This window comes from Zeus faber (genome assembly GCF_960531495.2).
Source record: "Zeus faber genome assembly, chromosome: 3".
Classification (NCBI taxonomy): domain Eukaryota; kingdom Metazoa; phylum Chordata; class Actinopteri; order Zeiformes; family Zeidae; genus Zeus; species Zeus faber.
The window spans coordinates 35053049-35067611 of NC_137190.1; the positions used below are offsets into that span (position 1 = coordinate 35053049).

The 14563-nt window shown below is 41.3% G+C and overlaps 1 protein-coding gene across 2 annotated transcripts in view; it reads right to left on the reverse strand.

Moving 5' to 3' along the window:
- The window catches only part of dhodh (dihydroorotate dehydrogenase), a 29435-nt gene that overhangs the window by 8769 nt on the left and 6103 nt on the right, over nucleotides 1-14563 (reverse strand). For both annotated transcript variants that reach the window (XM_079997446.1, XM_079997445.1), the window contains exon 3: nucleotides 6831-7030. In XM_079997446.1, the coding sequence (XP_079853572.1) occupies nucleotides 6831-7030 (200 nt within the window). The remainder of the gene's footprint in view (nucleotides 1-6830; nucleotides 7031-14563) is intronic.

Genomic DNA, 14563 nt, shown 5'->3' on the forward strand with positions numbered 1-14563 from the left:
ATCATTATGTCCTGAAATGAATACAAAGCAACCACTTCAAATCCCTTGTGAAGAGATGTCGGAGCCACTTGAGGTAGTTTTCATAGTCTCATACCACGTTACCATGTGAGATTCTTTATCATTTAAATTTTCAAGTCATATTCTGATATAGGGATTCATCAGTATAGTGTATGTATGCGATTCCAAAACAAACTAAATAAGCCGCTGAGAGGCCATGATTAGGGGCCTATTGTCCGACACGCTTCTAAACAAACAAATGTTGATGCGCTGAATCCAACGAATGCGTTTAAGGGTGTTTATTAAATCAACATAAGGAAACTTAAATAAACAGTGCCTTTAACTCATAATACAGCGATCAAAACAAATAAACGAAATCAAACTAAAGCGGTCAACGAAAGTGTGGGTTCCCCAAACACCCCCTCTCACTCTGATTCTCAGCAGGAGATCAGCTGGTGCCTTTTAAAGTGACGCCCATATGCCTGTCAATCATTCATCCCACACCCGTGATAGTAAATTCATTCATTGACCAAATATAACCCAAAACATAATCATAATAATTCATAATAAATTCATATACAATAAACCTGATAATAAATAAATTAATAGCAAACCAATTCATGGCTCCTACACGCTAGCCCCTAATTATTAGGTTATTACATAATAATTACATCATAGGAGCACATGAAATAATGTACAAATGTTCCCCCTTTTTTTTTTCTCCCCACATTTACATAAACATGCAAATCTTCTTTCTTGAGTCGCGAAAAACGAGTGTTCGTAACGAGTGTTCGTAACGAGTGTTCGTAATCCAGAGGTTCCCGCGCAAAGTCATTTGCAGAGTAAACACTCTCATCGCAAAGTCATGAAAAGTCAAAAAAGGTCAAACGGTCAAAAGTCAAACCCCAAGCAATTGTAATCCAAAGAATTGTAATCCATCTTCAGCCTGTACAGCATTGATGGAGAACCACTCTCTTGACCTCAGGGTCATCTGATGGAAGTTGATGAGAATCGTCAGGATTGACAGGCCACTCAATCTCAGGTTGCAAAAGAAAGTGAGGTCCTGACAACCATGCTGCATACTTCAGGAATGCGTCCACTTTTGCACCCCTGGAGGCAATATCAGCTGGGTTGCTTGCAGTTTCCACGTATCTCCATTGAGATGGTTGTGAAGACTTGAGGATTTCAGAAACTCTGTTGGCAACGAAGACTTTGAATCTGGAAGTCTCGTTTCGGATGTATTTGAGCACTGAAGCGCTGTCTGTCCAGAATACAGAAGCGTCGAGATCCATGTGCAGCTCTTTCCTCCACAGGACATCCATGCGACTTGCCATGGTGGCAGCAATGAGCTCTATTCGTGGGATGGTGACGACCTTTAATGGAGCTACCCGAGCTCTTCCCATGACAAAGGCACTGTGTACTTGAGAGAGTGCATTTTTGGCGACGAAGTAAGTCACTACTCCATAGCCTTCCTCACTTGCGTCACAGAAATGATGTAGCTGTGCTGTGACTACTTCTCCAAAATCCAAGGGTTTCAGACATCTTGTGATGTTACATTTCTCCAATTGGTGAAGTTCATCAAGCCAACTTGTCCACTTCTGGGCTACTGTTCTAGGGACCACATCATCCCATCCAAGTGCTCTTCTGCACAGATCCCTCATGATCTTCTTTGCAGACAGTACGACAGGACTTAAGATGCCCAGAGGATCGTAAACAGAATGGACCTTTGAGAGAATTCCTCTCCTGGTGAGCGGTCTGTCTTTCTTGACAGTCTGATACTTGAAAGTATCAGACTGAATACACCATTCCACACCAAGTACTCTCTCCACAGATAGTGAGTCTTGGTCCATGTCCAACCTCTTCATGTTCTTAGCTCTGTGGCTTTCAGGTATTGCAGCCATGACATTGTGCCGGTTGCTTATCCATTTCGTAAGCTTAAATCCACCCTTAGCACAGATGGCGACAAGTTCGTGATAGAGTGAAACGGCTTCTGCTTCCGAGGCCACAGCTGCAAGACAGTCGTTAACATAGAAGCAATAAAGGACCGTATCCACTGCCTCCTGGCTGAACTGTTCCTGATTGTCCTCCGCAGATTTCCTGTGGGCAAAGTTGTCACAACTGGGGGAAGATGTTGCCCGGAAGAGATGCACCATCCTGAAGTCGACAGGGTCTTGATTTAAATCGCCGTCAGGCCACCAGACGAACCTCAACAGATCAGCATCTTCTGCTGGCACTCTTGCCTGGTGAAACATGGCTTCAATGTCCGCCATGATTACCACCGGTTCTTTCCGGAATCTGGTGAGTACTCCAATTAGTGAACTTGTAAGATCTGGTCCTTGTAAGAGTTGAGTATTGAGAGATGTTCCCTGGAAACTTTCTCCACAATCGAACACAACTCTGAGTTTCCCTTTGGTAGGAAGGTAAACACCATGGTGTGGGATGTACCAGATCTTACCATCACTACGCTCCAGATCCTCTTCAGCCACCTTTTCAGCATAACCTTTTACAACAAGGTCGTTCATGAAGGCTGTATACTCAGCATGGAACAAGGAATCCTTCTGAAGCCTCTTCTTCAGGTGTTTAGCACGCTGCTCCACAATTCTCTTGTTGTTAGGCATGCTGACGTCCTTTTTCCTCAATGGCAGGCCGATCTCATAATGGCCATTCACCAATCTTGCTGAGTTTGTGACCAGCTCCATGAATGTATGATCCTCCCTTGACATGGCAGTTTGTTCCTCCGTGCTGCATTCCGGGAAATCTGTCTTAAACTGCTGCTGCCAAAGTTCATCCAGGTTCACGACTGACACCCTGTTCACACATACCTCTCCTTTCAGCGGTCCATTGACGGTCCAGCCCAGCATTGTCCTGATTGCATAAGGACCATTATTGACACTGCGAATCACTTGCAATGGCTCTAAGGCTGCTGGAACGTTTGTGCCTATCAATAGCCCAATGTCAGTGTCAATCTCCGGCAGGTGAACATGTCTCAAGTGAGGCCATCTCTGAAGATCCTTCTGTCTCGGGATATTTCCCTTGTAAACAGGCATAGACGCCTGTGTGTAAGCCTTGGGAAGTTCACAGAAGTACTCCTCATTCAATCCGGCCACTTCCAGTCCTGGCACACTGGAGCTAGGGACAACTTTCTCTTGGCCCATTGTCCGCAGGAGAATATGTACCTTCCTTCCTGTAAGGTTAAGTTTGTGCATTAAAGCTCGGTAAAGAACACAGCGGAGCTTCCTGGGTCCAAGAAAGCATATGTGGTGACAATTTTACTGCCCTTCTTGGATTTCACATGCACTGGTACAATAGGGAGTTTACAATCGTCAACAGCCCCAGTAAGGCCACTTGATACTAGCGTACTGTCCACTGACATCCCTGGTTTTCTCTCAGATTGGTCAGAGTCTTTTTCCTTCTCTCTCGGAGTGATGTGAAGTACGGTAGGATGTCTTAGACCACAAGTTCCACAGGCAATACGTTTACGGCAATGTTTGCTTAAATGTCCAATACATAAACAGCCGAAACATACCCCCTTTTCTCTCAATAAGCCAATCTTCTCTTTATGAGGTCTTTTACCCAACTGGGGGCACGAATCCAATACATGTCGTTCTCCACATCAAAGACATTCTTTCCTTACTGAAACATGTTCCTTATCTTTAGTTTCAAACTGAGTTGTGGACTTCACAGGGCTCACAGTAGTGGCAAAGCTAGTTCCTTTCATTCCCGTTCGTGGTGGTGGTGTATATTTGCTCCCACTTTAAGTTATGATTAGTGGTGGAGCATCCTGTATGTTTCCAAAGATTGGGTCGGTCAAGATCTTCACTTGTTTCCCAATAAAACTTGTGATATCCATAAATGTAGCTCTGCGCTTTTGTTTTTCCTGTAACTCGCATGCTACGTTCCTCCACTTGTCGCGGTATTTGTATGGCAGTTTCCTTATGATGGTCAGCATGTTTGCAGCCATGTCCAGCTCATGCAAATACTCCACCTCTTCCATGGCGTTAGAGCAGCCCTTAAGGAAAAGGCTGTACTCTTGAAGAGCTTTCACGTGGCACGGTGGCGCAGTGCATTGCACTGCTGCCTCACAGCAAGAAGGTCCTGGGTTCGATTCCCGCCTGGGGCGCTGTTGGCACCGTGCTCCGGCGGGTTATCTTCCAAAAAAAACAGGAGCCTTTCTGTGTGGAGTTTGCATGTTCTCCCCGTGTTCACATGGGGTTTCCTCCACCTCACGTCAGTAAGGACCCCCACCAAAAACATGCACCCATCATCGTCTGACCAGCGATGGACACTTATCATCTGGTCCCCGGGCGCGTCCACGTATGCTGCCCACTGCTCCTGGCTGTGCCCCCGGAGGAAGGACAAGCCAGGATGGGTTAAAAGCAGAGGAGCCATTTCACCGGCCACCATCAAGCATGTGCATGTGTGTGTGTGTGCAAGCATGTGTTGTGGAGTGTCGTGTGACAAATAAAGACTGTTTCTGTTTCTTCTTCTTTCATCTTCATTCTTAATAGGCGGCCATGACAGGGCCTTGTCCATGTATGCTGATGCAATTTTTTGCTCATTTCCAAATTGTTCTCTCAATAGAGCTTTTGCTTTTGCATACCCTCTTGCAGGATCCAGTTGCTGGCAGCTCCTTACCAGTTCCATAGGAAGATACTTTTGTGTGCTGCTCCAGGTAATATAAACGATCACTGAAATTCTTGGTATTGTTTTCCACTCCGTTTTCGAAAGCCTTCATAAAAGCATGGTATTTTAATGGATCTCCATCAAAGATGGGTACCTCCCTTTTAGGCAATGATGACATGCATTGTTGCTGTATCAATAGGGTTGTGATTTCATTTTGTTTCCGCATAATGCCCAGCATGTCATTTTGGTACTCATTTGCATATTCAATATCAACATTTGCATTTCCAGAATCATTATTTGCATTTCCAGAATGAACATTTCCATGGTAAGTATTGGCAGTTGAAACATATTGCATTGGTAACGTATTGCATTGCTGTATTTGACACATATTGCATTGGTGCATATTCATGAGAGCTTTGCTGAAGTGGGCGTGACTTAGGATCCGAGCGCATAGCTGTCAGAGGCTGTGATTTTGAATGAATGAGCTGAGAGTCTTTGACGCCCATATGTCTGTCAATCATTCATCCCACACAAGTGATAGTAAATTCATTCATTGACCAAATATAACCCAAAACATAATCATAATAATTCATAATAAATTAATATACAATAAACCTGATAATAATAAATCAATTAATAGCAAACCAATTCATGGCTCCTACAGTGTAGAATTCCCGAAAATAAAGAGATTGATACTTTAACTTGAACAACGTATTAAGAGAATTATACCAAAGCTTGAAAAATGTCAAACTAACAAAATAACTATCCATCCATTATATTTTTTATGAAAGATAAAGCATATTACAACAGAAATGATTAAATGATAAAACAAAAAGCTATGCTTGAGAATAACTTTCCAATATAGCCCAGTCATACGGACTTTAAGAATGTAGGTCAATAACCTAAAAAACTAAAACCAAAACATGGGACTGAAATGAAACCCTATAATGGTACTAAACCCTATGCTCATGACATAAAAAAACTGACAAAACTTTGACCTTTTGATTTTGGGAAAATAAATAAATAAATGAAATAAATAAATAAAGAGCCCTTGCAACCTCAGTCTCTGAATGTATTGTTTTCCCCAAAAAGCCTACTTACATAATAGATAAAATATCAGCCTGCGTGCAAAAAGTGAATGGGGGGGGGGATAAATTAGACAGCCAAGAGAACAAGGCAAGACAGGTTTGCGTTTTGTGCTTGGAATATTTGTATGGACTTTGTTTCGACTTATGTTGTATTCAGTCTGCTGGTTGAATGTCCTACAAATTAAATCTTGAAAAAATAGTATTTAATAGCTAGTCAGTGCTGGTTTTATATCCACATCTGCCCTGAACGATAAAGACAGAGCTGAATTGTAAAAGTGGGAGGTGGAAAAGGCGGATTAAACGCACAAAATGTAAATGAAGCAGAACTTCAAGAGGCAGTTGGGATGAAGTAATCCTCTTTAGCTCCAATTTGGGGCATGTGGGTATCGTTTTGCCTTTCAACATAAAATAGCGTTAGAAATGAGAAGAGGCTCCTCAGCCTATGACATAACCATAAAAAAACACTATGACTAATGGATGCATACATGTTATATAAGCACAAGATGCTACTTAGCAAGCAATGTGAATTCTTAAAAAGAGGAAAATTGGTTTCCAAAACCAGTCAGCCAGAAATGCAATTGATGGGTTACAAGAAGTACTGCTTAATATTATTTGATAAAGAAATAAATCAAATAAACTCATCATGATTGAGGCTCTCCTTTACAGCGACAGAGGTTTCTGTCCTTTAACTGAGAGACAGCCACCTTATGTGTGCTTGATTTGATCACACACACACACACACACACACACACACACACACACACACACACACACAAAGCAGCAGCTTTGAGGATTTCCAGATAATATTTGTCATTGTATTGGTTTTCATTCGTAGAATTTAATTTCCAAAAAAAATTCATTTGCATAAACAACAATATTTGTCCACTCCTATGCTGATAACAGTATTAAACACTTGAGAAATATCCCTTTAAGGTACATTTTGAACAGATAAAAAATGTGCAACTAATTTTTGATTAATCGCGAATAACTATGGGCAACCATGCAATTAAATATTTTAACCAATTGACAACCCTAATATGGATATATTATTTTTTTTTAAAGGTACCAGGAACCTGCTAAGTGACCAGACAAACAACCATTGGCAGCCGATCAGAGGCCTACCTGTTAATGACTGCTTGGTCTGCAGTGAGGCGGAAAACACGTGGTTTGGGGTTCCCATCCTGTGGCTTGGGAGTGATGGTCCCCACCTCAACGAAGCCGAATCCAACTTTGTACAGCCCGTCCACCGCCTCGCCGTGCTTGTCGAAACCCGCCGCGATCCCAATAGGGTTTTTGAACTTCTGTCCCATGACGTTCACTTCCTGTGCATGGACCAATGATGGAGGGGGAGAGGTCAAGTTCCAGCTGTTGGTATAGCTTGAAAACAAAAGAAAGACTTTCAACTTCCCCATTGATAATACAGTATATTTTTAATAGGGCTCAGAGTTTCTGTTTAGAAAAAATTGGTGCTGGTCAATGTGTCCTGGGAGATTTTAATTTCCCGGACCAATGGGAGAGATTCTGGTCAAATATTATGTGTTTATTGATCATAAAAATAATTAATAAGCAGGCTACATAGAGAATGACATCTTCAAAGCATGTAGATGTATAATATTTTTTGTTGAATATTCAAAAATAAAATAATTCCTGTCAGTTAACACCATATTAAAATAAATCAATTTGTATTACAAATATTACTACTTGAAATCAAATAATTTCCGTTCGTGAACAATAAGTAAGACACGCAGCCGCTTTAATTAGCATTTCACTCAAATATTTTTTTTTATCAAATCGAAATAAATATGACAAGTAGGTCCAAATAAATAATAAAGTTTGTGGTGTCCATCTTCGTTGGGACGTCCTGTCGACATATTTTACACAATGAATATTTACCATCTGCTTTGGGTTGGAACTTAAATATCCCAAAAATAATAAGAATAAGTATATATATATATATATATATATATATATATATATATGGATGTATGTGGCCCTGTTGTCAGCGATACATCATATTTCTGCTTCTATTCTGGACGCTGTGCTTTGTCTCCACTCAGTGTGTGTCTCTGCTGTCTTTACAAGAGCAACCTGTCCACGAGGGAGGGGGCGGGGCTTAGTTCTATATCGACAAACATGATTGGCCAGAGGTGAAGCTTTCAGATCAGCTTTAGATCGTCCAAACTGATTGGCTTCCCGTTGGGACTTGCCGAGCGCGGAAATTAACAGATCTGCGGACTTTATCAAAATGATCCACCTCGCACTAATTCTAATTGTGCATGGAAGGAATTATTTTCACCAGACATTATGACCGGAGAGATTTAAACATGTCGGACTTCAACAGATTTTCCTGGTCAAAAACCAGCAATTACGGGATAAACAGAAACGCTGATAGGGCTACACAAATTTCGGATACAAGCAGTCCATTTCTGAAAGGACTTTTGGGGGAGCAGCCCTTCCGAGTTTGCGCCGGAAACCAGAGATTCGCAGAGGGGGCGTCTTAAGTGTTAAGTCCTCCCCATTTCCGGAATGTTGCAGGGATATCATACTAAAGAGAAACTCCTTCGCGGGTGGCAAGATGCAGCTTACAGATGGGGATTTTAGTAAATGTATTTCTGCAGTGGCCAGTCTACACAGTGTTGACGATTGAAAGCCTCGTCAGAAACTTTGTCTTGGAACGTTTGTGTCCAGAGAGGACGTTTTAGCTTGTCTACTGTGAGAGAAAAATGCACATGATCAACTATTTGAATGATGTTTTATACGTATAGGACAATAGATTTGTATGTTACATAGTTTTAAAATACATTGTCTCTGGGTTTTAGTAAGTCTCTCAGAGTTTATATGAAGAGACCGTTCTTTCTAAAAAATGTCAATTGTAGTATTGGAAAAACCAGACCACATTCCATCCTCCTTTAACCTTGTGTGGAGATAAGGATAACCCCAAGGGGGGCTTAAAAGAGCGTTGTGTGTCTGTTTTACGGCATAGTAGGATTGTGTCTGTGACCGGAGTTTGACTGTTAAGTTACTGTTTGGGGGTAACATCCAGGAAGAGGGTTGAGGGTCACTGTGTTGTAAATGACACCTGACCAATTGCACACAACCTCTCTTTGGTATAAAGTCCTCTTTGTTAGTAATAGGGGTAGACTTATCAGAACGCTGCTTTGAAGTATGACTGTTGTTTTCTTTATTCTGCAGAATAAATATGATTAATACTCTTGGTTTTGTTTTCCTGTAGAGGGCAGATTAACCTCACAGACCACGCAGGAGAATTTCTCCAACCCTACGCTAATTTGCCAAATAATAATTTGTTTCTTTCTTTTTTCAAGAATTGAAACCATAAAAGAATAATCCACAAACATCTAACCTTTGAGACGAGTTGTGATTTTTTGTAATAATTTTAATTAAAGATCAGTATGGTACATTTAAAATGGAAAAAAAGGTTTTGTTTGACGCAGTAATAATAATAATAAAATATAATTTGCTTCCAAATAAAAGTGAAACTTTTTAAGAGCGTGATTCTGAGGGTGTAGGAAATTCAGTAGAATAAAATACATCTAAAATAAAAATAATATTATTGATTTAGAGGATGACCCAAATTTCTTTCACAATATATTTTTGAAAGTGAGAATTCTCTGACTCAATTATTATACTGAGAGGAGACTTCAACACAGTACTTGATCCAAGTTTAGATCATTCACAAACCAGAAATAATCACAAGCCCTGGCGTTCGTCGGACACGATAAAACAATATATGAGTGATCTTGCTCTTGCCGATTGTTGGCGATCAAATAATCCACATGATAGAGAATACACATATTATTCACCACCCCACCAAAGCTCCTCGAGAATCTTCTTTTTCTTGATAAGTAACTCTGTAATGGCCAAAATCACTAATCCTGAAATCCACCCGATTGTAATTTCCAATCAGGGGCTGATTAGTTTCAACCTCATAGATTAAACCAATCAAAACCCTTGCAGTAGGTGGCGGTTTAATGCCTCACTTTTGACAGATAAAGAATTTAACCACTTATTTTCCAGAGAATGGACTTCCTTCATTGAACTGAATGACTCTCCAGAAATATTACCATCCTTACTCTGGTAAACGGCTAAGGCAGTTCTGAGAGGTAGTATTATTTCATTCTCCACTCACAAGAAAAATAAAGGACAAGAATGCCAAAATAAACTTGAACGATTAAAAGACTTGCACTCCCAACAAGCCAACTCACCCACTGAGCAAATCCGAAATGAGATCTGGATTACATTTCAACTTGATAATATCAAAGATCAAAAGACAATTCCTCATGCAACGAATACAAGCAAATTATTTTGAATTCAATGACAAATCAGGTAAATTTCTTGCCAATCAATTGAAACGTGTTGAAAAAAACACTTTTTACAGCCATCAAAGATCCACGGGGTAGGATAACACCCCTCAAGACATCAATAACATTCAGGGACTTTAATGATAATAACCTATACCACTCAGATAATTATTCAAATACAGTGGGGGAAATAATTATTTGATCCCTCACTGATTTTTTAAGTTTGCCCACTGACAAAGAAATGAACGGTCTATAATTTTAGTGGTAATTTTTAGTAGGTTTATTATAACAGTGAGAGACAGAATATAAAATAGAAAATCCAGAAAATCACATTAAATAAAATATATAAATTATTTAGCATTTCATTGAGTGAAATAAGTATTTGATCCCCTATCAAAACATGACTGAGCACTTGGTGGAGAAACCCTTGTTGGCAAGTACAGAGGTCAGACGTTTCTTGTAGTTGATTACCAGGTTTGCACACATCTCAGGAGGAAAGTTGGACCACTCCTCTTTGCAGATCCTCTCCAAATCTTTAAGGTTTCAAGGCTGTCACTTGGCAACTCCAAGCTTCAGCTCCCACCATAGATTTTCTATAGGATTAAGGTCCAGAGACTGGCCAGGCCACTCCATGACCTTAATGTGCTTCTTCTTGAGCCACTCCTTTGTTGCCTTGGCTGTATGTTTTGGGTCATTGTCGTGTTGGAAGACCTATCCACGACCCATTTTTAGTGTCCTGGCTGAGAGAAAGAGGTTGTCACCCAGGATTTCACGGTACATGGCCCCATCTATCTTTCCCTCGATGCGGTGAAGTCGACCTGTCCCCTGAGCACATAAACACCCCCAAAGCAAAATGCTTCCACCTCCATGCTTGACGGTGGGGATGGTGTTCTTGGGGTCGTAGTCAGAATTCCTCTTCCTCCAAACACGGCGAGTCGCATTGATACCAAAGAGTTTGATTTTGGTCTCATCTGACCACATCACCTTCTCCCAAGCATTCTCTGAATCATTCAGGTGTTCATTGGCAAACTTCACACGGGCCTGTACATATCCCTTCTTGAGCAGGGGGACCTTACGGGCCCTGCAGGATTTCAATCCATTACGGCGTAGTGTGTTACCAATGGTTTTCTTGGTGACTGTGGTCCCAGCTGCCTTGAGATCATTAACAAGCTCCCCCTGTGTAGTTCTGGGCTGATCCCTCACCTTTCTCATGATCATTGATACCCCACGCGGTGAGATCTAGCGTGGAGCCCCAGACCGAGGGAGATTGACAGTAATTTTGTGTTTCTTCCATTTTCAAATAAGCGCGCCAATGGTTGTCTCCTTCTCACCCAGCTTCGTGCCAATGGTCTTGTAGCCTATTCCGGCCTTGTGCAGGTCTACAATTTTGTCCCTGATGTCGTTAGACAGCTCTTTGGTCTTGCCCATGATGGAGAGGTTGGAGTCTGATTGATTGATTCTGTGGACAGGTGTCTTTTATACAGGTAACGAGTTGAGATTAGGAGTACTTTCTTAAATCTAGAGGACTAATCTGTGGGAGCCAGAATTCTTTATGGTTGGTAGGGGATGAAATACTTATTTCACTCAATGAAATGAAAAATAATTTATATCTTTTTTTTTTTTATGTGATTTTCTGGATTTTCTTTTTGATAATCTGTCTCTCACTGTTATAATAGACCTACCAAAAATTACCACTAAAATTATAGACCGTTCATTTCTTTGTCAGTGGGCAAACTTACAAAATCACTGAGGGATCAAATAATTATTTCCCCCACTGTATATCAAACATTAACTCATTCCTCGATGATATCGACCTCCCTAAACTTTCCACAGAGCAGGCTACCACATTAGATAAACCGCTCACTCTAGAAGAACTCAGGAAAGCTCTATTCTCTATGCCCAACAATAAATCACTTGAATCAGATGGCTACCCAGAGGACTTCTAAAAACACTTCTGGCCATTTATTTCCCCATTATTCATCAGAATGGTTACAGAGATTAAGTCAACCTCCACCATGCCTCCGCATATGAATACCGCTCATTTTGGTTTTGCTTAAACCAAAAAAGGACCCAACCCTAACTTCCAGTTATAGATCCATAAGCCCAATTGATTGCAATTTAAAGATTATTAGTAAAACCCTAACCAACAGAGTTGAAAAAGTAATTCCATTCATAATTCACCCAGACCAAACAGGCTTTGTCAAGGGCAGACACTCATCCAGCAATATGCGCTGTTTATTAAGTCTGATTAGCATATCTCAAAGGAACAAGGTAGATAGTGTTATTGCCTCTTTAGACGCCGAAAAAAACTTAGACAGAGTTAATTGGACATATCTGTTTTCAACCCTCAAAAAATTTGGCTTTGGAGAGTCACTCATTCAATGGATCAGAATCCTGTACAACTCTCAATCTGCTTCTGTCATCACCAATGGTTACACTTCACAGAGTTCCACTCTATACCGCGGCACAAGGCAAGGATGTCTGCTCTGCCCTTGACTATTTGCCATCTTTATTGAACCCCTCGCAGCGCCCTAACTCAGACTATTCAATAACCAGGGAGGACTGCAATGCTGTAACCCAGAAACTTCCCTTCACCATCACAACGGGCAACATTAGGTACCTTGGTATTCAAATCTCCACCAATCTGTCAGATTTGTTTACCCTTAACGTTACTCCATTGCTCAAATCCATTGGAGAAGACCTCACTCGATGGAACAACCTACCCATCTCACTAATTGGTACGACAGTAGCAGTGAAAATGAATATACTACCAAAAATAAACAGTGAACCCAGTCCAACCAACAGTAAATTGGTTTCATACTCTAGACTCAATAATTAATAAAATGTATTGGAAATACAAGAAACCAAGAATTAAACTAGCAACATTACAGAAAAACAAAAACTATGGAGGCCTAGGAGCCCCAAACTTCAGAAACTACTATCTAGCAAACCATCTTCAATTAAAAATTAAGTAGATACAACCAGAGCAACAACTGGGCCATGGATGGCGAGACATTGAACAAAGAGAATGTCAGGAGTTATCAATATCTGATCTCCCATTCCTTACTGAATTAATAAGGAAACATAATTGCTTTAAAAACCCATTCATCGCAACAATTCAGTCAGCCTGGTGGAGATTCCTCAAACTCAGTGGTCACAATATCGCCAAACAAATTCACCCCAATCTGGCAGAACCAGATTAACCAGATTTTCTGGTTAAAAACAAGACCAATAATCTTCACGTCTTGGAAAAGACAAGGAATTATGCATCTGGAACACATTTTTGAAATCAACTGGCTTATATCCTTCCCAACCTTAACCGAAAGGTATAATATCGGTGACCATGGCTTCCTTCAATTCCTTCAACTACAGCAGTCTCTAAAAGTTAAAATAATATTGACCGACAACATCCTGCAATGACCTCCGATGATTTAACATCTTACTCATATCGGTAATTTAAAAAATCCCTTTTCCAGAATATATAAACTTTTATTAAAACAGATGACACTATCTTTTTACCTACCATGGAATGGGAAAAAGACCTTGCTGTTTCCACAGATAACAGGTGGAAGCTTATTTGCAACACCTTTTCTATGACCCGCAATTCCAAAACTCATCCAATATAAGATTCTGCACAGAGCTCATATCACGGAAAACAAAATGTAAAATATGTGTATTGTGGATAAAGACGTTTGCTCTCACTGTTCCCTTAATACCGGTGACGACTACTTTCATGCTATCTGGCTCTGCCCACCTATCCTAGCATTCTTGACCAACATCACCATGAAGCTATCAACCCTTCTGGGTCACAGCATTCCAGTCTCCCCAACTGTATGTCTCCTCAGTGACCTCTCCTCAGTTGACCCACCACTTAAACACCACCAACCCATTTTGATAGCCTTAACAATTGCCAAGAAAGCATTATTACTCATTGGAAAAACAGAGATAATCTCACCACATCCCAGTGGTTACATTTATTAATCGAATACATCTCAATGGAAAAACTATTGGCAATATCCAAAAACAAGGTTGACTCATTCAATGAAATATGGGCTACTTTTATCACTGACCTAACTCCATCCATTAATACTTGAGTCTTCCTAAGTTGGGGTAATGTCATAGTGTTTTGGGGCATGTGGGTGTGCTCCTAGTCTTGTTGGGGCTCTGCAGTTGAGTGGGTGCCCAGCGGCTGTGGGGAAGTCCCTGGCACTTAGTCCTTTGGTCATGGGGGGGTTCCGGGGCCCCACGGGGGTATAAGGGGGGTCGGGTGGTGGTGCCCGCTCTTGTTCCTGGGTCGAGCTGGCCTGTCTCCGGGGGTGGTACGGTGGCACTGGGGATGAACACACACTGCCTCACAGCAAGAAGGTCCTAGGCTTAATTCCTGCCTTGGGGCGCTGTTGGCACCGTGCTCCAGCGGGTTATCTCCCAATTAGGAGCCTTTCTGTGTGGAGTTTGCATGTTCTCCCCATGCTCACATGGGGGCGCGCAGCTGGGGCCGTCCGTGTGCTGGGGTGCTTCCGGGGGGGTGTTTGGGCC